Below are 26,715 nucleotides of genomic sequence, written 5' to 3' on the forward strand. Positions count from 1 at the left end.
ATTTTAATGGGTCCCCCAAAAAATGGAAGTTACTCTGTGCGCTTTCCGTATGTCTGTCTGTATTTCGGTTCCGCAAAAAAATAGAGCAAGTCCTATTATTGCCCGCGTTACGGACAAGGATAGGACTGTTCTATAAAAGGCCGGCTGTTCCGTTCCCCAAAATACGGAATGCACACGAACGTCATCTGTATTTTTTTCCGCAAAATGCATACGGTCGTGTGCATGTGTCTGGTATAGGGGAGTTAGATTGTGAGTACCATTTTGGTACAAGAACTGATCTATTTGGTGACTATCCCCGTAAAGCAGTGAGAATAACTAAAAACTTATAGATTGGAAATTAACTATAGGGATTATTGGCATACACTTTCCTAGGTAAATTTCTAGTTAACTGCTGCATTCCTCTGGAGTACTGTGAAATTCCTTTCAGGAATTTTTCAGTGTACTGCATCCTCAAAGCAGCTGACGAGGTCTGATACAAGTCCCATTTGCCCTCGCTGGCCTTCTTACTTAGTTAATCTGTATGGTGTATTTGTCTAAACCTGCCAGTCAGCTCCATCTGGTAACATGACCGGACGCTGCGGCAGAGTACACAAGAGCCTGAAGGAGGTTTTTAGTGCTCTCGCTGGATATATAATAAATGGTGGATTGCTTTGTCCACAAATTTTCTCCAACTTTGTTACACACCATATACTTGGACTTGCTGTGTGTGTTATCTGTGGTTTTTCATGTCCCTGCATAATGATGAACAGATGGGTTGCAGAGGTTGAGTTGTAAAAATATCCAGGACATTGCGCTTTCCATTTTATATTTATAGGTTTAGACGCCACTTAAAAGAAATGTTGTGGTTTTATTGTTTGTGGGCACCAAGAGTCTTGAGAGGCGCCTGCAGGGAAAATGTAGCTTAGTATGGCGCCCATTCTAATATATATGGTCACTAGAGTAGGAACTGTTCTTTGCAGCTGGTTAATTCTCCAAGCAGCAGATTTCCCAGGCTATGACAACTGTATGGGAATACAGGACTTTCCCTAGTGGGACAGTTGTCTAGTCTGTTGAAGTTTTGGGCTAGTAGTCAGCTTTATCAAGTTCAGGTAACAAGTTAAAATTGTAAGTCTATGGCCAGTTTAGTAAATGCAGTCCTTGTATTTTCCAGAATTTACGCTATGGTTTCTGAAATATGGGGTGTTGGGATCTGTGTGTGAATGGGGGCCATCGATGACTGATTTTCACAGGATTCAGAAGTATAAAAGTTCAATACTGTTTATTTTCCATCCAAGTTATACAGTAACTTTAGTGAATCCACAGCACTAAAACAGAACATAGACAACAAATGCGGATCGGATACAGACCAAAAACAAGTTTGTGTGCATGAGCCCTAACACGGGAGATTTTGGCTTTACACAGCCAACAGGTCATGCAGCTTTCAGGCTTCTGACACTGAGCATTTCAGCCCTGTATTTATCCCTCCCCCCCCCTTGCTGGGGGAAAGTGTTGTACTGGAGTGGGGAGAGAATGGCACGTCCCACTACCAACACCTACACTCCATTCCATAAAAATCCAAGCCCATAAAACACTTTAAAGAAAAGTGCTTCAGCAAACTACACTTTGCTGAAACCACCCAGCTTTCCTGGATTGTTTTACCTCGTCCATCTGAGCAATCTGGGTGAGATATACTCCCTCTCCAGTACTTTACCGGGCACCGTGCTATGGGGACGTGAAAAAATGCAGTTTTAGAACACGAGAATGTAGACTTCTGTCTAAAATAATGCTCTTCACAGACCTCAGGAGTCTTTCATGGTACGATGGGTCTTGTTTGGAGGACTCTGTTGCTGTGAAAGGGTCTTTGTCATGGTGTGCATTTTCAGAACATGTTACAAATCCTCAATCCTGAACACTGTTCTAGTGCTAGGTACACAACACATGGTGATTTCTAGGCAGATGGTTCACAATCATAACAAAGGCTGAGAATATATCCCATTACATGCAAATGCTATAAAGCTCGAAGGTGTTTCTCACAAAGTCCACCCATGTTAGGCTACTTTCACACTATCGTTTTTGCTGGATCCGGCAGGGTTCAGCAAAAATGCTTCCGTTACTGATAATACAACCGCCTGCATCAGTTATGAACGGATCCAGTTGTATTATCTTTAACATTGCCAAGACGGATCCGTCATGAACTCCATTGAAAGTCAATGGGGGACTGATCCGTTTTCTTTTGTGTCAGAGAAAACTGATCCGTCACTATTGACTGACTTTGTGAGTCATGATGGATCCGTCTTGCTCCGCATCCTAAGACACACTCAAAAACGCTGCTTGCAGAGCTTTTGTTTGTGTCATGGGGACGCAATGAAATGGAACGGAATGCATTCTGGTGCATTCCGTTCCCTTCAGTTCAGTTTTGTCCCCATTGACAATGAATGGGGACAAAACTGAAGGATTTTCCTCCGCTATTGAGACCCTATGACGGATCTCAATAGCGGAAAGGGAAACCGCTGGTGTGAAAGTAGCCTTAGGCACAGCCATCCAGCACTGAGATCACCAGTGATCAGCCTTTTATATTATCTGCCAACACTGCACTTCTATATGCTTCTGGAGCCACTGGCTGCTAGCCACTCTTTATAAATGGGGTTACTGCATACATGACAGTTTATATTTTATAGTATTACACTATACAGTATAGTAGAGTTTTACATTGTGCCTTTTGTGCCCCCTTGTAGCATGTTAATGATTGCTACACCATATAGGCCAGTGTAAGATGAGCCTCCATGGAAGGTACCCTCCAGCTCTTCATGCGGCGTGGCATGCCTCCCAAACATCCCAGAATCAGCAAGACAGACTTTCTTAGGGCACAACTCTTCCATCCTGGCAGCAGTGTTTGGCACAGATCCAGGGAGACCTTCTCCTATGCAGCTCGGCACAGGAACAGGAAGAAAATTTCTTCTTGCAGCAGAAGGGTGACTGGAGACTCGGTGGCTGATACTGGGTGCATATTAGCCGCTACTGACACGGATAGTTGTCTGTATGTCCCTTTGGCATGGGTGTCATCTGCTGATGATACATGGAAGACGCCCTGCTATGCTATGGCCTGTAGTAAAACAATCTGTATCTGGTGACAGCAGGGCGATGTGCTGTTCCTGCAGGTTTTTAATATTACAATGGTCCTGTAGTTAGTCATTATATTTTATCGTAGTTTGTTTTATGGGGTTCCCTAATTCATTATTTCACCTTAGTAAGGACCTGTATATTTGTTTCCGGTATGTAATGCCTTATGATGAAGGTAATGTACTATGGTAGAAAAACGCATTGTGTTCACCCGCTTTCCGTGTCATGGCGCCTATATCCCATGTAGAGTAAACAAGTCACTGATCCAGGATGGAGCCTCACGACAACTTGACAGGACAAGTGTGTTTGCTTGTTCTTTTCTTGTCTGTCCTATAATGGGCCCAGCTAGTTACCAGAAAGAGAACATGTTGAGGAATGGTTTGTATGCATGTGGCTTTACTATATTTATTTTATAGGGAGGTATGAAGAGCTTGTTTCTCCTGTCGTGTCACATAGGGCATGTTAACTGAACCTCTGTGGTAATACAGAAGCCGATGCCCTCAGCAATGTCATGGTTCAAACCTAGCGTGCATGTTTACATAAATGATGCCTAACTTTGTGATGTACTTCTTCCCCGACGACTGATTTAGTGGCCTTCAACTAGGCACCCCTTAGAGAGTTATGTACATGTGCCATCCATGATTTCTAAATTATATGTAAAACTCTTTAACCACCTCAGCCCCCCTAGCTTAAACACCCTTAATGACCAGTCCACTTTTTACACTTCTGCACTACACTACTTTCACAGTTAAATGGGGTCACTTGTGGGGTAGTTATACTGCCCTGGCATTTTAGGGGCCCTAATGCGTGAGAAAAAGTCTGGAATCCAAATGTGTAAAAAATGCCCTGTAAAATCCTAAAAGTACTCATTGGAATTTGGGCCCCTTTGTGCACCTAGGCTGCAAAAAAGTGTCACACATGTGGTATCGCCATACTCAAGAGAAGTAGGGCAATGTGTTTTGGGGTGTATTTTTACATATACCCATGCTGGGTGAGTGAAATATCTCTCTAAAAGTCAACTTTTCCCAATTTCTTATACAAAGTTGTCATTATAGAGAGATATTTCTCTCACCCAGCATGTAAAAAGACACCCCAAAACACATTGCCCAACTTCTCCTGAGTACAGCGATGCCACATGTGTGACACTTTTTTGCAGCCTAGGTGCGCAAAGGGGACCAAATTCCAATGAGTATCTTTTAGGAGGGCATTTGGATTCCAGACTACTTCTCACGCTTTAGGGCCCCTAAAATGCCAGGGCAGTATAAATACCCCACATGTGACCCCATTTTGGAAAGAAGACACCCCAAGGTATTCCGTGAGGGGCATGGCGAGTTTAGAAGTTTTTTGTTTTTTTTTGGCACAAGTTAGCGGAAATTGATTTTTATTTTATTTTTTCTCACAAAGTCTCCCTTTCCGCTAACTTGTGACAAAAAATAGTTTTACATGAACTCCCCATGCCCCTCACAAAATACCTTGAGGTGTCTTCTTTCCAAAATGGGGTCACATGTGGGGTATTTATACTGCCCTGGCATTTTAGGGGCCATAAAGCGTGAGAAGAAGTCTGGAATATAAATGTCAATTTTTTTTTACGCATTTTGATTCTGTGAGGGGTATGGTGAGTTCATGTGAGATTTTATTTTTTGTCACAAGTTAGTGGAATATGAGACTTTGTAAGAAAAAACAAACAAAAAAAAAAAATCAATTTCCGCTAACTTGTGCCAAATGTCTGACTGGAGCCTTACAGGGGGGTGATCAATGACAGGGGGGTGATCAGGGAGTCTATATGGGGTGATCACCCCCCCTGTAAGGCTCCATTCAGACGTCCGTATGTGTTTTGCGGATCCGATCCGTGGATCCGCAAAACACATACGGACCTCTGAATGGAGCCAGCCTTACATGGGGGTGATCAATGACGGGGGTGATCAGGGAGTCTAATATGGGGTGATCAGGGGTTAATAAGGGGTTAATAAGTGACAGGGGGGGTGTAGTGTAGTGGTGTTTGGTGCTACTTATTACAGAGCTGCCTGTGTCCTCTGGTGGTCGATCCAAGCAAAAGGGACCACCAGAGGACCAGGTAGCAGGTATATTAGACGCTGTTATCAAAACAGCATCTAATATACCTTTTAGGGGTTAAAAAAAATCGCATCTACAGCCTGCCAGCGAACGATTGCCGCTGGCAGGCTGTAGATCAGCTAGTTTACCTCCGATTCCTGTGAACGCGCGCGCCTGTGTGCGCGCGTTCACAGGAAATCTCGCGTCTCGCGAGAGGACGCGCCGGCACGTCCACCCAGAATAACAGGGCCGCCGCAAAGACGCAATCCTGCGTACGGCGGTCCTGTAGTGGTTAAAGGGGTTGTCACAAATCATATACTACAATTTTCAAACCAGTACTTGGGTCTGAATACTTTTATAATTGCATGTAATTAAAAATTTTGTATAGTCACTGAATTATTCGATAAAAATAGATCTGTATAGCGCCACCTGCTGCTTATTATTTTCCTTATTTTTTTTCTCTGTCTTGCTGAGCTGGTCGAACATGCTCAGTTTAAGTCTTCACCTGTCACCAGCCATATGTTCTGTTAGAAGCTGTGACAGTCACAGGGAGAGAGCTGCAGCAGAAAGGACACGGCCCCTGAGCTGCCAGGCTAAACGAAATCTAGCAGAGCATTGAATGTGGAGATCTCTGGACACATGTGAGGTACAGGGCTGGTTCTAGCTTTGTTAGAAAGAGATTATCATGCACTATATGGTGTCTGATCAGTCATGGCATTTCCCCTTTATTGATGCTATGCTTCTATCATTTTGGCCAGGTATATTGTCTCTCGGGCTTACACATTCAGTAGGTCTGTTTTTCATAGGATATCGCCAAATGGAAACTGGCGTCATGGCTGTAATATTCAATTTAGTCTAGCAGAGGTTTGCTTGTTGTATGTTGCGGCTGCCAAGATGTTGGAGGATAAAGCACATACTGTATTAACATGCAGCCCAAATGACACCTTCTGTACCTTTCCATGGAAATCTGTCTAGTTTTCAGAAGAAGGTATTTAGGGTCAGACTGGCCAACCAGAGTACCAGGAAAATCATCCAGGGGTGTCAGGATCTATTACAATAAGGCTACCTCTACATGACTATTTTTTGCCGTAACAGTTGTCATGTAAATTATAGTAAATCTGGTAGGCAGTGGAAGCCCATCCCCTCCCACTAAGCCCCACCCTTTAGAAAAGTGGCGAGAAGAGGTAAGTCACGAATTGTGGTGCAAATATGTAATTGCAAAAAGTCACGCGAATTGTGCTGCGACAGTGTTAGCCCAGTTTAACATGCATCTGGTTAAACAGTTCAGCAGGGTTGGACTAGGAACCTAAAGTAGCCTTGGAAAAAAACTAAGTGGCCCCATGTTGTAGACTGGTCCAAATTAACAGAAGGAAGGACAACAAAAGTAGGTGGGTTCTCAAATATTGCCTCTGCAACAGCAAATACCACAGTGCAGCACAAAAAACGGTATTATCGTCAAGAATGCAACACAGTTGAATTCAGGAGGGCACCTGGGGCCACTGACCAGGCGCATACTGTAGGGGCATCAGGTACTTACAGTGAGGAACAGAAGTATTTGAACACCCTGCGATTTTGCAAGTTCTCCCACTTAGAAATCATGGAGGGGTCTGAAATTCACATTGTAGGTGCATTCCCACTCAGAGACAGAATAAAATAAAAAAATCTGGAAATCACATTGTATGATTTTTAAAGAATTTATTTGTCTTGCACTGCTGAACATAAGTATTTGAACACCTGAGAAAATCAGTGTTAATATTTGGTACAGAAGCCTTTGTTTGCAATTACAGAGGTCAAACGTTTTCTGTAGTTCTGGACCAGGTTTGCACACACTGTAGCAGGGATTTTGGCCCACTCCTCCACACAGATCTCCTCTAGATCTGTCAGGTTTCGGGGCTGTCGCTGAGAAACAGAGTTTCAGCTCACTCCAAAGATGTTCTATTGGATTTAGGTCTGGATACTGGCTAGGCCACTCCAGAACCTTGATATGCTTCTTACGGAGCCACTCCTTGGTTATCCTGTGTACTTCGGGTCATTGTCATGTTGGAAGACCCAGCCACGACCCATCTTCAATGCTCTGACTGAGGGAAGGACGTTGTTGCTCTAAATCTCACAATAAATGGCCCCATTTATCCTCTCCTTAATATAGTGCAGTTGTCCTGTCCCCTTTGCAGAAAAGCACCCCCAAAGCATGATGTTACCATCCCCATGCTTCACAGTAGGGATGGTGTTCTTGGAATGCAACGCCTCCTTTTTTTTTTTTTTTCCTTCAAACACGACGAGTGAAGTTTAGACCAAAAAGTTCTACTTTGGTCTCATCTGACCACATGACTTTCTCCAATGCCTCCTCTGGATCATCCAGATGGTCATTGGCAAACTTCAGACGGGCCTGGACATGTTATGACTTGAGCAGGGGAACCTTCCGTGCAATGCATGATTTGAAACCATGACGGCGTAGTGTTCTACCGACAGTGACCTTAGAAACTGTGGTCCTAGCTCTCTACATATCATTGACCAGCTCCTCCCTTGTAGTTCTGGGCTGATTCCTCACCTTTCCTATCATCAGTGATACCCCACGAGGTGAGATCTTGCATGGAGCCCCAGTCTGAGGGAGACTGACAGTCATCTTTAGCCCCTTTCCAGCCTTGTGGAGGTCCACAATTTTGTCTCTGGTGTCTTTTGACAGCCCTTTGGTCTTGCCCATGGTAGTAGTTGGCGTCTGACTGTGGGGTGGACAGGTGTCTTTAAAGGGCTCAGACAGGTGCTACTAATTTAGATTGAGTGGAGTAGAGGTGGACTTTTTAAAGGCACAGTAACAGGTCTTTAAGAGCCAGAATTCTTGCTGTTTCTCAGGTGTTCAAATACTTATGTTTAGCAGTGCAAGACAAATAGATTATTTAAAAATCATACAATGTGATTTCCTGATTTATTTTTAAATTTATTTTTATGCTGTCTGAGTGGGAATGCACCTACAATGTGAATTTCAGACCCCTCCATGATTTCTAAGTGGGAGAACTTGCAAAATCGCAGGGTGTTCAAAAACTTCTGTTCCTCACTGTAAGTACATGATGCCCCTACATTAATTAGTGCTGAGAGCATCAGATCTTTATGTACCTGGCTGGCAGCCATGAGGAAGGCTTGGGTGGCCTTCAGGGCATTGGCTCACTGGGAAATTTCCCTGTATGGTGTATGGCCAGTCCGCCCATGGAGTTCACTTTCCCTACGACAAGGTGCAGAAAACTCCAGAGGGAAACTGAAGCCAGAACTGATCCCATAGTTTTCTGTGGGGTCATTCACATACATCCGGCACATAAATTATGATGCCAGATGTAAAATAGTGCTGGACAGAACAGAAACACACTGCTACATTTTTCTGTCTGGTGATATCAGTTTATAGACACTGAATCTGTCCAAGCGCATATATACAGTATGAGTTGTGTGTGGCTCCGCAAAAAAAAACAAAAAAACTGGCTGGACACAACTGATGTATGTGCACGTAGCCGTAACAGCACAGTTTAGTATGCTATCAAAACTGAGCATGCCCAATTTCTGTATAGATGGAGGGTGGTCCTTGGTATAATTTCCTCTGGTGGGACCAATCTTCAGCACTTTGGTACTAGCAAAGTGAATGAGATTTTCTAAATCTGATGTACACGAGGAAATTGACCTGCAGCATGCCTTTTAAAATCTGTATTATTTCACAGCTAAGACACTAACCCATCAGAGAGTCCAGTTAGTATAGGTAGTACATAACCAACTCATAACTCAGACTACCACCCTTTAAAACGTAGCCTTTTAATATCAATTAAAAATAACCCAAAATGATAGATAAATATAGTGAGAAAATCAATGATGGTATATGGGCAGTTTTATGGGTATGGGTGGATTAGTAAATGGGAAAGTATCCCTAATTCTAACCCTAAGCTGTAAACCCTGCCTATAAAACAGAATAGTCGCCCCGATAGGGGCTATCCCGTATCAGGAACCTCCTGCATACCCTGGGATGGCCCTGATTGGGGATACTTGGCCAGCTATTATAAGATGGCCTCAAACTGTGTTTATAGTAACCTACCATAAGTACCAAAAATAACAAAATAATATCCAAAATGATATAGAAAAACGTAACTTATCAAATGATAAATAAATAGAGCATATCAACGCGGCACAATTATCAAAGAAGTATAGTGGTAAGATAACTCAATTTGATATCCCAGTCCCAACGGGTTTCGCCCGGCTCAGTCTTGGGGCTCATCAGGGGACAAAAAAAAACTGTCTGCCTCTTAATAAATTAGGCGCATTTCGCTCCAGCGTACAGGGAATCTAGACTGAAGTATGGGAACTCCAGTTTTGAGCTCCTTCATGTTTCCTGTTAAACTGGCATATCATAGAGCCCTCCTTATTACACATAAAATAGTGTCCGCTGCTGTGCCCCTATAATAGTGCTAGCACCAGTGCCCCTGTTTGGATGCTGCCCCACTGCATTTACTTATTCTTAGCGGGTTTTTTTTTGTTTTTTTTTAATTTATTTTTTTTGCCTGTAAAAAAAACTAAACAAAAAAAAAATAATTAAATGGTTGCATTTTTTTATGTTATTTTATTACACACTTTTTTTTGTGTGGTTTGTTTGCTGTTTACTTACACCTTTTTTTTCCCCCTATACAGAAGACTATGGTAAAAACAGCAGCACACCCAGAGCAGGGTGCGATTTTAAAAAATAAACAGAGGGAGCAAAAAATGTGCTGTTCCTTTCATATTGAATTTCTGCACTGTATTATTTCTTGTTTTACCTATGTTGTTTAAATCTATTGTTCTCTGCTGCCATCTGCTGGCCGGAATTTGTATGCTGCACGCTTCGTTCGTTGTCTATAAAGTTTTACGTCTGGGCGTGGTTTTAGCAGCCTTGGGCCTGGTCACTTCCTGTAGCCTTTTTCAGTGCTGCATTCCTTTGTGACTGGAGACACACACCTCGGCTTGTGAAGGCATCAGTTTTTGACCAGCAGTTGCCTCAGCAGTTAGCCTCAGAAAAGACATCCACATGACAGCATCTACTGTATTCCTGTATTGCATCACCGTATGTCACTGCTCTGGATCAAATAAACCCACGTTTGATTGCATCCTCATGTCTACGTCTGGATCCATCTAACCTGAGCATCTGCCGGTCCGGTCTGCTCCACTGCTTGGATACGAAGGTAGGCCAGTCACAAAGTCATTATCAGTTACACCTTCAATCGCCTTCATGTGGGGACAGAACAGTCAAAAACTGCCTTAAAGCCTTATACCCCAGTAAATACCCGTCTGAATGTCCAATGCCGGCTACAGGTTCCCTCAGAGCCCAGTGCCACACTCAGGAACCTCCCCTGCAACAGGCCCACTCGCAGCAAATCTACCCAGCAACAGTGCATGTCCCATAAGCCTAAGGGGAAGCACGGCGTGTCCGCAGTAGATATACTCTCGCCTGGAAGTCCTCCACTACTCGCCAAGCCACTTTCTACATCCTATATTAACCCTTGCTCGCATGATATAAGGACTGTTCACACACGCGGGGCCTCCCTCAAACCAAAACCCTGCTATCCACTTAAAACACCTTGGGAAACTCATCGGGGTGCCTCATCTGAGCCGCACAGCAATTTTCAGCCCCCAATTCAAAAGTTCATTTTCTTAAAGAGACAGCGCACCTTAAATAAAAATGGCCGAAAAGGACCTCGTACAGTTCCCCAGTGATGAAACAAAACAAATGCTACCTGATACTGATCATTATGAAGAGCTCGAGGTAGAAACCACACTTCCAGCAGACCAAGTCACGCGACCAAGGCGCTCTCTCAAACCAACAATAAAGATCACAGAAAATTATCACACCAGGAAAGATGAGCTATGTGACGACCTGGAAGATCTATGGGAGCGAGTTTCCTCCCTCATATCAGGACTTAAGTCCTCCTCAGGCGATGCCACCAGTTTACAAGTTGCCGTCGGGCGGCTGAACGCAGCCCATGAAAGATACAAGAGACTGTCCACAAGGTATATAACCTTTCTAAAAGACTCTAATATTGAAGAAGCCCCGTCAGAGTTGTGCAAGGCAGAATCAATAGACAGACAAAGAGACGCCATGGTGCTGGACGCTAAAGATAAAGTGGAACTCCGTATCTCTCATTTGCAAGAAACTAGATCACACAGATCGCATTCATCCAAACATTCCTCGCGGTCCTACAGATCATCATGCTCTAGAAGCTCCACCCTGAGCGACAGATTACTAGAGGCCCGCATAAATGCAGAGCAATCCAAAGTGAGGCGTTCCTTCACCGAAAAAGAAGTCCTTGCGAGGGCTGAAGCAGAAGCCAAGAGGGCAGAAGCGGAGGCAGAAGCCAAGAGGGCAGAAGCGGAGGCAGAAGCCAAGAGGGCAGAAGCGGAGGCAAAAGCCAAGAGGGCAGAAGCAGAAGCGGAGGCAAAAGCCAAGAGGGCAGAAGCAGAAGCAGAGGCTCGAATAAAGATCCTTGAATCAGAGAGGGAAGAGGAAATCGCATTAGCAAGAGTAAGACTACTTGAGCAAGCATTGAGCCAAGGCCCTGATTCAGTCTGCTTACCACCAGAGGAGATAGACGATCCAGCTGATCGCACCAGCGACTACGTACTGAAACAGTTACCTGCACCACCCCCAGCGTGCAGTACTGTCCAAGCCAACAACACTGAAACCTCCAAGTCAGCTCTACCTGCAGTGCCAGTGACACCCACAGCACCCGAGCAATCCAATAACAGTCGCCCAGACGCGCTCTCTCAAGGACAGTTATTACAGCAAGATGGCTACCAGGTGTTTCCTGGCCTACCTCCACAGCTCAAGCAGCAGTCATCAGAGTCTACAGAGGCTAGACCACAGCTCAACCCTGCAGCAACATCATTCTACCCGGAAGCATCTCACCCTTTCACGCCACGCAGCCTATACGCCCCAGGGGCATCACAAGTTGTCATGGCAACAAGCAGTGAGAAATCAGATATGTCTGAGTTTGCCAGGTTTATGGTGAGCAGAGAGCTAATTAACACCAGTCTCTCAAAATTTGATGACCGTGCGGAGAGCTATAGAGCCTGGAAGGCAACCTTCAAAGCCGCCATCGCCAACCTCAACCTAACTGCAGAGCAGGAGCTCGACCTCTTGATCAACTGGCTGGGCCCAGGCTCCACAAATCGCATCAAGAGCCTTAGAACTGTCTATGTGGGACAAGCAGAAGCAGGTCTCGCTGCAGCCTGGCAGAGACTCGAACGCACCTTTGGCAGCGCAGAAGCAATAGAGAAGGCACTATTCAGGAGACTGCAGAACGTCCCCAAGATCAGTCTCAAGGATGTCCATAAGCTTCAGGATTTAAGTGATTTGCTCATGGAACTGGAGCTTGCCAAAAGAGACCCTCGTCTGTCCGGGCTGTGCTACCTGGATACAGCCCATGGGGTGAACCCAATTGTCGTGAAGTTACCATACAGCCTGCAAGAGAAGTGGGCGGCATCAGTCTCAAGGTACAAAAGAGTGCATGACGTCACTTTTCCCCCATTTATTCATTTCTGCAGATTCATCGATGAACAGTCCCAGATGAGGAATGACCCCAGCCTCGACTTCCTGGAGTTCAATACTACAGCCTCAGTGACACCATCATCAAGGTATGAAAGTATTGTACATAAACACAGAGACTTTAAGAGCAGCGTGAATGTTAGAAAGACTAACCTACCATCATCTGCAGTACCCACTGGTAGACAGTACACTACCTCATCAGGAGACAAGGCCTTCAATCGTGAATGTCCCATTCATAAAAAACCACACTCACTGAACAAATGCAGAGGATTTAGATCCAAAACAATACAGGAGCGCAGGAAAGTCCTGACCGAGCTTGGGGTATGTTTCAAGTGCTGCGCTTCATTGGAGCACATGGCTAAGGACTGCAAATCCATTATCAAGTGTGAGGAGTGTCATAGTGATAGACATGCCTCAGCTATGCACCCAACTCCACTCACAAGGGATTCACCTGCTGCCGTCACCACCAGTCCTGCTCCAAGTCATGGCGGGGAGCCCCAGAACCACGCTAACACAGCCACTGCTGTTTCCTGCTCATGCTTGGACGTATGTGGGGAGGGCCAGAGTGAGAAATGTTGTGCCCGCATATGCCTAATCAAGGTCTACCCGGAGGGGCTACCAGAAAAGGCAGTAAAAATGTATGCCATCATTGACGACCAAAGCAACCGCTCCCTAGCAGGACCTAAATTCTTTGAAGCCTTTGGTATAAAGGGACCGTCAGAACCCTACATCTTAAACACCTGCTCGGGCCGCATAGAGACTAGCGGCAGGAGGGCACAAGGATTCATCGCTTGTTCCGTCAGTGGAAATACGGAAATACCTCTACCGACTCTGATCGAATGCGATCAAATACCCAACCATAGGGATGAAATTCCTACCCCGGAAGCTGCATTTCACCATCCACACCTAAGGCACCTAGCCAACGTTATCCCACCTATGGACAACAACGCCGAGATTCTACTCCTGCTTGGCAGAGACAATCTAAGGGTACACAAGGTGCGTCAACAGTGTAATGGTCCCGACTATGCACCATATGCCCAGAGACTGGACTTGGGATGGGTAGTCATAGGAAATGTATGCTTGGATCAACCAAAAATCCGCTCATTCAAAACGTATGTGCGTGGAGATGGACGCACGACTTGCATTAAGCCTTGCCCTCATCACTATGAGGTGAAAGAGAAGCCTCCAGACCTCATACAACCACCTGACGACATTCCTCCCTTTGCTGACAACTTGGGAAGATTAGTCTTTCACACAAGCAAGGACGATGATAAAGTAGCTTTGTCAGTAGAGGACAGAGAATTTATCAAGATAATGGACAATGAGTTCCTTAAAGATGAAACCAATCAATGGGTTTCTCCATTACCCTTCCGAGCTACCAGGGTGAGACTCCCGAACAATAGGGAACAAGCTCTGTCTAGATTTAACTCTCTTCAGCGTACCATGAACAGTAAGCCTGAGATGAGAGAACACATCGTTGCCTTTATCGACAAAATATTCCGCAACAACCATGCAGAACCAGCTCCATCCTTAGGGAAGAATGACGAGTGCTGGTACTTGCCTTCATTTGGAGTGTATCACCCACGGAAACCTAATCAAATTAGGGTTGTTTTCGACTCAAGTGCCAAACATCAAGGTGTATCTCTTAATGATGTCCTTCTCACAGGTCCTAATCTGACGAATAACCTAGTTGGAGTGCTGATGAGGTTCAGAAAAGAGCTCGTTGCCATCACCGCCGACATTGAACAGATGTTCCACTGTTTCGTAGTCAGAGAGGACCACCGGAATTTCCTCAGGTTTCTGTGGTACAAGAATAACGACACCAACGCAGAGATGGCAGAATATCGTATGAGGGTACACGTATTTGGAAACAGCCCTTCACCTGCCGTGGCAACTTACGGCCTTCGGCGCACTGCATTAGAGGGAGAATCCGAGTACGGTAAAGACGCCAGAGACTTTGTAGAAAAGGACTTCTACGTAGACGATGGACTCAAATCACTACCCACTGAAGAAGCGGCTATCGATCTGCTCAAAAGGACTCAAAGTATGTTGTACCAAGCTAAACTTAGACTACACAAAATTGCTTCAAACAGCCTGGCCGTTATGAGGGCCTTCGAATCAGGCGATCATGCACCAGGATTCAAGGACATTAACTTGGGACTGGACAGTCCACCTGTGCAGAGGAGCTTGGGCCTCAGATGGGATCTCTCGGCTGACTCCTTCGGTTTTCAGATAAGTTGTGCAGACAAGCCATTCACAAAACGAGGCGTCCTATCAGTGGTAAACAGCCTATTTGATCCGCTGGGATTTGTAGCGCCCATCACCATACAAGGTAAATCTCTACTGAGACAGTTTTCTGAAACAGTCAAGGATTGGGATACCCCACTTCCCTCCGAGAAAGAGCAAAAATGGGAAGCCTGGAAGCGATCTTTGTGTGCCTTGGATGAGATCCACATCCCGAGATGCTATATTAAAACCTCACTTTCCTCTAGCATAAAGAAAGAACTCCACGTGTTCTCGGATGCCTCCACTGAGGCCATCGCAGCGGTTGCCTATCTGAAAGTCACAGAACCCAACAACCAAAATCACGTTGGATTCGTCTTTCGTCCAGAGTTTCTGCTTGGAGAGGCGGACGAATGTGTACAGGAAGTTTTCAGCATCCAGGATCCGGATAATGATCCAGAAATCCGCGCTGAAGTTAGTGCATTAGTCACTGGAACAAAGCAAACCGCCAGCTTCAGTTGTCAGCGCTTTGAACGTTTCTCCAGTTGGATGAGACCCATCGAGAACGTCCCTGATGGGTGAACAGGACTGTATCAAGCTTCGCAGATCTTCTCCATTCCAAGTTGGAAAACAGGACTAATCTATGTTTGCATTCTAACATGTTTTCTTTTACAGGTTGTTTATATTTTATGGACATTCGTCATAGTGAAATCCCCAAAGTGAATTTCAGACGGGGAGTGTGCTGTTCCTTTCATATTGAATTTCTGCACTGTATTATTTCTTGTTTTACCTATGTTGTTTAAATCTATTGTTCTCTGCTGCCATCTGCTGGCCGGAATTTGTATGCTGCACGCTTCGTTCGTTGTCTATAAAGTTTTACGTCTGGGCGTGGTTTTAGCAGCCTTGGGCCTGGTCACTTCCTGTAGCCTTTTTCAGTGCTGCATTCCTTTGTGACTGGAGACACACACCTCGGCTTGTGAAGGCATCAGTTTTTGACCAGCAGTTGCCTCAGCAGTTAGCCTCAGAAAAGACATCCACATGACAGCATCTACTGTATTCCTGTATTGCATCACCGTATGTCACTGCTCTGGATCAAATAAACCCACGTTTGATTGCATCCTCATGTCTACGTCTGGATCCATCTAACCTGAGCATCTGCCGGTCCGGTCTGCTCCACTGCTTGGATACGAAGGTAGGCCAGTCACAAAGTCATTATCAGTTACACCTTCAATCGCCTTCATGTGGGGACAGAACAAAAAACACACGGACACCAACATAAAATGCCAAGAAAGTGTTTATAGGATGTTTTATAATTTCCTATCAGCCAGTGTTTAACATCTTGCAGTGGCATTTCATGCTCCAAAAAAAGGCTCAATAACAAAAGTGTTTAACAAAAAATGTAGTGTGCAACCACCCTAATAGTGCCTGTGTTAGTACCCATATAATATACACATACCTCCCAACTGTTCCAGAACATAATGTTGCTGTGTTCATCGGGGGAAGGGGAATAGGTGAGTGTTACTGTTTTATTTTTGTTAACAGTACAGAGTTATAACTAATGTGTAGGGGCACAAAGGGGGACTGTCTACTGTGTGGGGCCCCTAAGGGGGTATAATTACTATGTGGGGACACTATGGGGTTATAATTACCATGTGGGGGCACTAAGGGGGGGGGTATAACAAATGTGTGGGAAACAAAGGGGCAATAATTACCATGTGGGGGCAATAAGGGCACTGGGTGGGATTGGGCATGCATAGGTAGGCATTAAGAGAGATTAGAGTCATGGCGTGTAAAAAAAAAATAATAAAAAAAATTCCTGTGGCATGCCACGGGCACCTCTGCTATTGTCCCTTTTGCTATTGACGTATACATTACGTCAGCAAAATTTTGATATATCATAATACTGTAAGTCACCTTTGCTTGTCTGTGAGTGCCAGTGCCTGTAAAAAGGGCTGATGGGTAGTGGTTCGTGAATGACCTGTGCTTTGCACGTTCTGCTTGATAAGGGTGCACAATAGCTGTCCCCAATGAAATGCTGTATTAGGCGCAGTAACAGATGACACACAGCAGGGGGCGCAGTGACAAGGTAGCACCCGTGAAAAGAACCAGCAACATTATGTATAGAAGGGTTCAATGGTATTGCATAATTTTGAAGGTACAGTTCAAACAGAATAGTTTTGTACTTTGCAGATCTTCATACTAGGGGGTGGGAAGGAAATGGTGTCCATATGAATCAGAATTCAGCTATAGCTAATCTCTAACAGCTGTCAGCAAAACTGAGCATTTTGATGCTATATAATAGTAACATAAGTGGGTTTATTTTCTTGTATATATGAACAAATGCCGGCAATGTTACTGTAGTATGTGGGCCTAGGATCATCAACTCAGAAAATCGTCATCAGAAAATAAAATCCTTTTTATAAATGAGTGTTTTTGTGTATCCGATTTATGTTAGTGATTAAAATGCAGCCCTTGTAGCCGTGCACTGACATCTTTTATACAAGTCCATTCAGAGCTGATCACATGTTAGACCTACAATACCATGTCCTCTCAAGCATAAGACGGCTACGCTCCGTACAATGGAGCTACACTGTCCACAAGTGACCACATCAGAACCTCCAGTACAGCCGCTGTATTGCGTGTCACTCGCTATATGACATATTACTGTGCAGAATTATAATGCACTGTCCATACACGGGCATGGAAATCCTGATTTAGGGTGGATGTGTTCCAGATATGAAAATCCAAAGCTTATTTCATATATAAAGGGCCAAGGACTGCCTCTGACTCTTTCCTCATCACTAAAAATACAGCTTCTGTTTAAAAATGTGCTGGTCCTAAAGAAATGCGTGGGCTTTTCATGGCCATGAAGTTTTATTTAACGAGGTTGTCACACAAAAAATATTCTACAGTTTTCAAACCAGCACCTGGATATAAATACTTTTGTAATTGCATGTAATTAAAAAATGTTGTATAGCCACTGGGTTATTCACTGAAATCTATCTGTATAGCGACACTTCGCTTTGTATTTTTTCTTCTTTGTCCTGCTCACTGAGAAGGCCGCACATGCTCAGTTTCATCCTTCAGCTGCCTCCTGAGCTGTGATAGGGAGAGCTGAGACACGCCCCTGAGCTGCAGCAGAGAAGACACTCCCCCTGAGCTGTGATCGGGAGAGCTGAGACACGCCCCCTGAGCTGCAGCAGAGAAGACACTCCCCCCTGAGCTGTCAGCTTGATATAAATCTAGCTCTGGATCCATCTGAGGTACAGGGCTGGTTCTAGCTTTGTGCATTCACACGACCATATGTATTTCGTGGTCCACAAAACACTGATCTGTGAAAAATACTGATGATGTCCGTGCTGCATCCATTTTTCTTCACGGATCCATTGTAACAATACCTATTCTTGTCCACAGAACAGACAATAATCAGACATGTTCTATTCTTATTGCGGGGATACAGAACAGACAGACTGATGCGGACAGCACACAATGTTTTTGCAGACCCAAAAAATGCGGATCGAATATGGAACAAAAATATGGCCTTGTGAATGGGGCCTTAGAAAGAGATTGTCATGTACTATGATGTCTGATTTTAATTTTTTACATTAGTCATGGGATATCCCCTTTAAAGGGGTTGTGCAGTTCCATAATATTGATAGGTCATCAGTATCATGCCACCGCATAACCCCTTTAAAATCCCACCTCGGCTCCAGCTGGATTTGGGGCTGTCTCAGTAAGTTGCTTTTTATTCACTGATATTTCCAGAACTTTTTTTCACTAAGATGGTTTAAAAATAGTAGAAGAAAAGTTGGGCGGTGGAATAAAAATATTTTCCTAGCGTCTGAAGAATGGCCAGCACATACAGAACGCGGTCTGTCTTCTGTAAGTTGTGGCTTGTAGAAGTGATCTGCTAGATGCTGAGTGCCATGAAAGGGGCACTGTCTGTGACTGCACAGAGCACCCAGTGTCTGCTGAGTGGTCAGTAAAGCCAAGAGGCAATACACACAGAGAAGGAGCTGGTGTGCGCTTCAGGGCAGGGTACATATAGAGTGTGCTCCAATAGATGCACAGAAACACCGACAACTGCCCCCATTCAGAGGTTTTCCTTAATTGCATTCACCTTACAGCTCTCTGTGTGATGCCATGTTTGCAGCATGCAGAGTGAGCAGACATTCCCTGACCTACAGTTTTGGTGCCATTCAGCAGGTGAAGTAGCATCTGGTGCTGGGGTTGTCTCATTGTAGCAAATGGCATTTATCATGTAGACAAAGCTAATACAATGCATTTACCACAATCCAGTGGTGGCCATAATCCCTGGATACGAGCAGTGTATAATGTGATGGAAAAATGAATTCAGCCAGCAAAGGAGGCAATATGGACAATCCCAATACATTAGTAAGTGGCTTGTATTAACTTCCTGTACATAATAAATGCTAGTTGCTGAACTCCTGAGACAACTCCTATAAGGCATCCTTTCAGGTAGGTTGTCACCATGACATTCCTTTTTAAGGCTACTTTCATATCTGCAGTTTCCTTTCAGGTTTTGAGATCCGGCAGAGTATCTCAAAACCGGAGCAAAACTCTTCAGTTTTGTCCCCTGAACGCATCAGAATGGAGTCCATCAGAATGCATTCCGGTCCGGTTTGTTGCATTCTGTGACCAAACACAAAACCACTGTAAACTACGGTTTCGGCCTCATACACACAAACTTATTTTGTTTCTGTGTCCCGTTTTTTTGGCGGATAGGATGCGGACCCTTTCATTTCAATGGGTCCGCAAAAACAGCGAACAGCACACCATGTGCTATCTGCATCCATATGTCCGTTCCGTAGCCCCACAAAAAAAATAGAACATGTCCTATTCTTGTCCGTTTTAGGCAGATGGCATATGGATGCCATCCGTTTTTTGTTTTTTTTTTTGTTTGTTTTTTGCGGATCCTCAATTTGCGGACCGCAGAACACATACGGTCGTCTGCATGTAGCCTTTGTGTCTGGATTGTGAAACGGAACCACTAAAAACAATGCAAGTCAGTGGGCCCGAATCTTTTTTTTTTTTTTTTTTTTTTTTTTATAAACCTTTTTGTTCATTTTCAATTTAATACAACTGCCTCCGAATGAAAAGGATGCAGCTGGTTGTATTAAATCGTACTGAGGCGTTTTCCTCCGGTTTTGAGATCCTCTGCCGGATCTCAAAACCTGAAAGGAAAACGCATATGTGAAAGTAGCCAACTACATTTTCTATTGGAACATTACCGTACTTTCACATAAGTGGGGTGCATTTCAGCAGGAGGTTCCAGCAGAGAACATCCTGCTGGAATTCTCCAGATCCGCCACTGTCAGATGTAAACAGAATGCCTGCCGGACCCATTCCGGATCCGGCCGCATTCCAGCAAAAATGCCAAGAATTGGCCGGACACAAATCGCACAATCACACTTTGTGTCTGTCTGATTCCTGGCATTCGCTGCCGGATCAGGCGGCTGGATCTCCGTGCCGCTGATGTGAAAGTAGCCTCAGTTGTCATGTATTTGTCATCATAATGTGCATGTACTGCTGTTGTGAGACTAGAACTCCCAGCATCCTGTTTTCTACCGTCTGTAATATAATCATTCCCTCTTGTTGTTCCATAATCACAAAGTAAAAAGTCAAGTGATTCTGCTTTCCCTGTAAACTTCTAAGTATGCCTTTGTATGCATGTGATATTGGTTCTGTATGCCGTAGTGGAGTCCTTGGAGTGTTTGCATTTAGATGAACCTGCAGGCTGATCTACAGTCCACACTTGCACATCGGGACTCTAAGGACCCTTTCACACACTCAATATTTGGTCAGTATTCTGCATCAGTAAGTCAAAACCAGGAGTGCAGCCTAAAGAGAAGTAGTATATTGGAAAAATTTGCAATTCTGCAGCATGTCAGTTTATGCTATGGATTTCCACAGCAGATTGCACCCTTTGCATTACTTAGGGTGAAATCTGCAAAAAAAGAATATTATAGCCAAATCCATGACTGATGTTTTTCATATGGATTTTACTATAGATTGTTTTGCAAATGTTTGCTGCATTTCTGCAGCAAAGTCCACAATGGAAATCCTGCCCAGTGTAGCCATCCCCTTAGGCCAAGTTCACACTTTGCAAATCTAAGGCCCCATGCATATGACAGTTTTGTGGTCCACAAATCGCGGATCTGCAAAATACAGATGCAGTCTGTGTTGCATCTGCCATTTTTGCGATCCCATTTACTTTAGTGGGTCCACATTTTGCGGACAAGTATAGGGCATCTTTTTGCAGAACAGACATGCACATGAGGAAAGCACACAGATCATCCGTGTGCATTCCCACATCTATCTTTTTGAGAAACAGACTATGTCCACAAGATGTGGACCATTGAAAACAATGGGTCTGCAAGTGAAATTCAGACTGCACGCGAATAGCCATCCGTATTTTGCAGATCCACAAAACGGATACAGTAGTGTGCATAGTGCCTAAAAGTGACACCTTCATAAACAAGGGGCAACATCTGGAAGGTAAAGCTGTTAGCGTCATTAACTATTAACAGCACCACAATGTTGAACCCTTGCCATATAGTGTGTGTGTGTGTGTGTTTTTTTTTTTTTTTTTTTTTCAAGTTGTGAAACTCTTGGCTCTTGCCCAGCAACCATGTGGCTGTCAAAGTTCATGGGAGTTTCACAAGTGACTGCACCTTTAAGAGCCAGGATGTGGCTTTGCTGTGTTTGAAGTGTGACTCTGCAGTGAACAGCTGAGGCTTTCAGAGGGTGGTGGAAGGAGATTGTCCAAGAGAAGTCGTGCTAGGAGAACGGCAGCCCCACTCTGCTAAGTTTACACAAATGTGGTGTTTTTCCTTATGCGGCAAAGGAGGGAAAAAAAGTTTGAAAGGGCAGCTGTGAGGTTAGTAGCTTGGTGTGGAGAGGGAGACGGAGCTATGACAGGCACTGTCAGCGTGAGCACACAACGGCTGGATCTGACTGGTGTATGCAGCACAGCTTCTGGTGTCTACAAGTAAGTCTTCTACCTTCATTCAGCCCTTTCCTTCCTCTTCAGGCTCTGCTTTGCCTTTCTACTTCTAACGTCTTCTAGGTTGGCGCCTGTACCAGTCTACAGTATGTTGTGTAATAGTCCACCATAAGTTTGGGGGACCCAGATTTAACTTTGCTGTTATGTGAGCTCGGGCAGTTTCTCTTTCAGCTGTGGAATGTCAGACTGAGCTCAGAACTGGTCCGTCTGCATATTTTTAGTTTGTGTATGTGCCATGGTGGGCTCAAAGCGTTCTACGAAGAGAAAAGATGTAACTGCAAGCAAAGGATTCCTCTGCCAGCGCCCTTATGTTTTAACATGGAGCGAGCTGATGACTAGTCCCTCTAGATTCCTCATAAATGCAAGGTGGAAAAACACTTGGCTCGAGAAGGAATATTTGACTATTTACATATTCATGTCGCAATATAGAGGTTGGAGTCCTAGGGACATGTTGTTTTTGTCAGGGGTGGTGAATCGAAAACTTTCTCCATTAGTGAATTGTTTGGAAGCGAAAGAGTAAATATATATTTTTTTCTTTTTGCTTATTAGTAAATGTTGTAAATCGATATAAACAATCCATGTTTATGCTCTGACCATATACCTTTATCGATGTAATAAGTATATATTTGCTTATACTTTTATGTATTTATCGTTGTCTAAATATGATGAGATGTGATTGGTTTATTTCCTTGTTTGTACCAGTCTAAAATACTATACAAAAATCGGTTACTGCTTAGGGTTATATACAATACTTCTTTTTTGTAAGAAGACACAAGGTGGAAAACTGTATCTGTTGATGTGTATTCAATGAGGGAAATGTATCACACCAAATTCTGGCTTCAAAGAGGTGCAAAATAGAGCTTTTGCCTTTTTTTTTTTTTTTTTTTTTTTTTTTTAGCATTCTTTCGCACCACTGTCAAGTTTTAAAAGTGGATGCAGTTGGTTTATTAATTTGATTCCCTCCGACTTTCTTAAAAAGTTGCAAAAGTTCAAACTGCAAACTCACGCCAGTTAGGAGGGCGGCATAGACAAACTGGAGTGGCATTTTTAGACCAGAGTGTTGCATTTAAAGATGCGCCAAACTTAACAAACATGTTTGATAAGTTTAGTGCACATTTTACCACCCAGACTCAAGCAAAACTGAGTTCAAATAGTTCCCTCATGACAAATTCCTCCATTTATCTGAGAAAAAGTAATGTTCAGCCATTTGATCTCCTTGGGTTTCGTTTTGCATTATGTTGACATGTACTTGATTTCATTATCCCATATCTGTTGAGCTAATCGGCTTATTTCTTATTCTTGTAGAAAAAGAGGAAAGTGTCTCAAATGGTGAAGATGAAAAGGATCCCAAAGCTGCATATTTTGTGGAAACGCCATATGGATACCAGATAGACTTGGACTTTGTGAAGTATGTTGAAGACATACAGAAGGGGAACACCCTAAAGAAAGTAACCATTGTAAAGAAGCACAAGTTGGGGTCACAGTTTTCAGAAGACCGAGCAGGAGCCTGCCAGGGAACTGGTTGGCCCTCCACAGAGTCTCTTTCCTCCTCTAACAGTGATGAAAATAAGCGCTCTCCATTAATTGCCAGGCGACATACAGTTTCTGTTTCTGCCAGATCATCTGCTTCACAAGAAGCCTCTCCAAACTTTTTAGCCATCCCTGAAAACAAACCATTACTACCACCGTCCCCTCTTCTGCCCAAACACAATTTTCATGTTACAAAAACACTAATGGAAACTCGCCGCAGGCTGGAACAAGAAAAAGTCATGCAGGTAGCTTCATCATTTAATGATGTACGTAGGCCCAGGCTGGCAAGTTTTGGGGGAATGGGTTCAACTGGTTCCCTTTCATCATTCACTGGATCAATAGGGAACACTACCCAGCCGCTTCAAAATGGACACCAAGTTAATGGTGATTATGGTGCCTTCTTTGCCTCATCTTTAGGAAGCTCTATTCGCCATAGCCCACTAAGTTCAGGTATAGCAACACCAGTGACCAATGTGAGTCCTATGCACCTCCATCATATCAGGGAACAGATGGCTGTGGCTCTTAAACGCCTGAAAGAACTCGAGGAACAGGTAAAAACCATTCCCATACTTCAGGTAAAGATTTCAGTATTACAAGAAGAAAAAAGACAGCTTTTATCTGAGATTAAAAACCAAAGAGTTAGTACCCAGGACGATGCCACAGGTTTCCGTAAAAGATCTTACAGTGCCGGTAATGCTGCTGGCTTTGAATCCTCACGGACTCCAGTTAAGTCTGGTGGAGAGTTACATATAGATTCTGAAGATGAGCTGGATACTCCTGAACAAAACACACACACTCTTAAGGAGTTCAGACAACTGACAGCTGAGATGCAGGCATTAGAAAAGAAAATCCAGGATAGCAGTTTTGATGCTAACTGTTCTTCACAGTCTAAGGAGAGGAAATCTAAAGAAAAATGTGGACGATCCATTGCTGTTGGTGCTGATGAAAACATGAATGATGTGGTAGTGTATTACAAATCTGCAAACCCTACCAGAGAGATCTCTGTGGGTACGGAAATAGATGTCAGAAACACTGGAGTGGGGGTTACTGAGGAAATGCTTGGGCTAACTACTGATGCTGAAATAGAAGTGGAACTCCAACAACAGACTATTGAAGCACTTAAAGGTAAAATCTACCGACTTGAGACAGACTTGAGGGAAACCACCTATGAGATGGAGATGACTAAACTGAAATTGGAGATTCGGGCAGCATCCTCAAGGAAAGGAGTAGACAAAGCAGTCATGGCTCAGCCCTTAACTTGTAGCAAGATGGTTGAGGCTGTTGTAGAAACCAGGGACCAAAACCATGGAGACTATTTAGATGTAGTTGACTGTTCTGTTGGCGGCGGGTTACAAACCAGCAGCATTGGTGTTACTTGTAGCCCTTTCATTCAGAATGCAGCTGTGGGCCCTGACTTCCCGATGAATCACTGGATTGTAAAAGAGAGCGTAGAGACTTGCGACATGGGTGTGGAGCTGGAGCTTAAGATGTGTGACAAATGTGTTGGTGTGGACCAGATTGTTGGCGAAACTGGGCTGTGTATAGAGGAAGATGTACATGGGCTGGCTCAAGACAAGGCTGTAGTTAAAGATGTGAAATCTGTTGCTTGTGGAGATTGTTCCGTGGATGTTACAGTTAAACCATTATTGGATTATATTTCACTTGGTGTCAATACAGAACTTGTTATCAAAGTGGACTCTGCCATGAACGTTTCTCCTTGCACTACAAACCAGCAAACGAACACAGAATTTGAGGTGTCCAACCAGTCCACCAGCACAGAGCTGCCGGGTCTTGTTGATGGAAGTACCAATACAGCCTGCATTATGTACAGCAAACATACCAACACAGAAATTTTGGAAATGCGCTCAGTAGCTATAGGAGATGGTAAAGTCAAGGAAATCGATGCCATGCCAAAAACCCGTTCTATTGGAATATGCACGTCTGATTCTGATTTTAAACATCTTAATTCCATCCCAAAAACCAAAGATTTTGGAGTAGGTCAAATAAATGTCTTTGATAACTTTCTGGTTGGAGTGAAGTCACGTAGTATAGCCTGTGGACCTTGTGAGCCTGAGCCCACTTCTGTAGCAGTTGGTGAAGAGCCCTCCGCTGCAGTAAAGGTGAATGTATCAAGTACCGACTCTCCACCTATAGACCATTACATTGAGCAAGTACAGAAGCTGCTGCAAGAACAGCAGATGTTGCTTGCCGAAAATTACACCGAGCTGGCTGAAACCTTTGGCGAGCCGTATTCCCAGATTGGAACGCTCAACTCCCAGCTTATCAGCACCATCTCCTCCATTAACTCGGTCATGAAGTATGGCAGCAATGAAGAGCTGAACAGTGTAGGACGACAGAAGAAAAGCTTGGAGCTGAATTTATTTTCAGGTAAGAGTTGTCAGTATATCAAGGCAGAGAATATAAAATGTAGTAAATACTGGATAGGTTGTAACAGAGGCTGCTTCTTATTCTAGCCTCTACTAGAATTTCAACTTGTACAACAGAATACTGTGCACAGTACTAAATAAATAGAATAAAGCTCAGAATGTATGTAAACTGTTCTTACAATTGGTATAATTTAAAGAAAGTCTTGCTGTACAATGAATACCGACGACAAAAAAAAAATCATTTCACTGCTGAGCCGTCCTAGTTGTCACAACACCCGAATAAACTGAGTGGGTTCTGATACACCACAGATTTTTGTGCGGCAAATCCACAGCATAATTAATAATCCATGAATGACCTTAATCCATGAACAACCTTAGGCCTCATGCACACGACCGTTTCTTTGGTCCGCATTTGAGCCGCAGTTTTTGCGGCTTGGATGCGGTCCCACTCACTTCAATTGGGTCGCAAAAGATGCGGACAACACTCTCTGTCCTGTCCGCATCCATTGCTCCGTTCCGTGGTCGGCAAGAAATATATAACCTGTCCTATTCTTGTCCGTTTTGCCGTCAAGAATAGACAGTTATATCAATGGCTGCCCGTGCTGTTCCGCAAATTGGTCAGTTTGAACAACTGTAATGGCCAATATAGACACTTCAAGGGTTAGCCAACTGTCAACCAACCAAGTCACCACTGAAGCCAGCCATTGGCCCAGTAGGACACGTTGCTATGTCCATGCCCCAGCCAAAAGAAAACAATGTCAGGACTCTAAAATGGAGTAACTGGAGTCAGGATGAGATTTTTTTTTTTTTTTGGTTCCCCCAGTGATTGCTAATGGGCCCGTCTCAGAACA

General features: G+C 44.0%; 1 protein-coding gene across 3 annotated transcripts in view; it reads left to right on the plus strand.

The window, feature by feature from the left end:
- Positions 1-26,715, plus strand: part of KANK1 (KN motif and ankyrin repeat domains 1) — a 199,494-nt gene that overhangs the window by 138,509 nt on the left and 34,270 nt on the right. For 2 of the 3 annotated variants that reach the window (XM_040417110.1, XM_040417112.1), the window contains exon 4: positions 23,253-25,865. In XM_040417110.1, coding sequence (XP_040273044.1) covers positions 23,253-25,865 — 2,613 coding nt within the window. Of the gene's footprint in view, positions 1-21,636; positions 21,937-23,252; positions 25,866-26,715 lie in introns of those variants that run through there. The other variant, XM_040417113.1, reaches the window with a different exon arrangement.

The sequence above is a fragment of the Bufo bufo genome, chromosome 2 (genome assembly GCF_905171765.1).
Source record: "Bufo bufo chromosome 2, aBufBuf1.1, whole genome shotgun sequence".
In the NCBI taxonomy this organism is placed as follows: domain Eukaryota; kingdom Metazoa; phylum Chordata; class Amphibia; order Anura; family Bufonidae; genus Bufo; species Bufo bufo.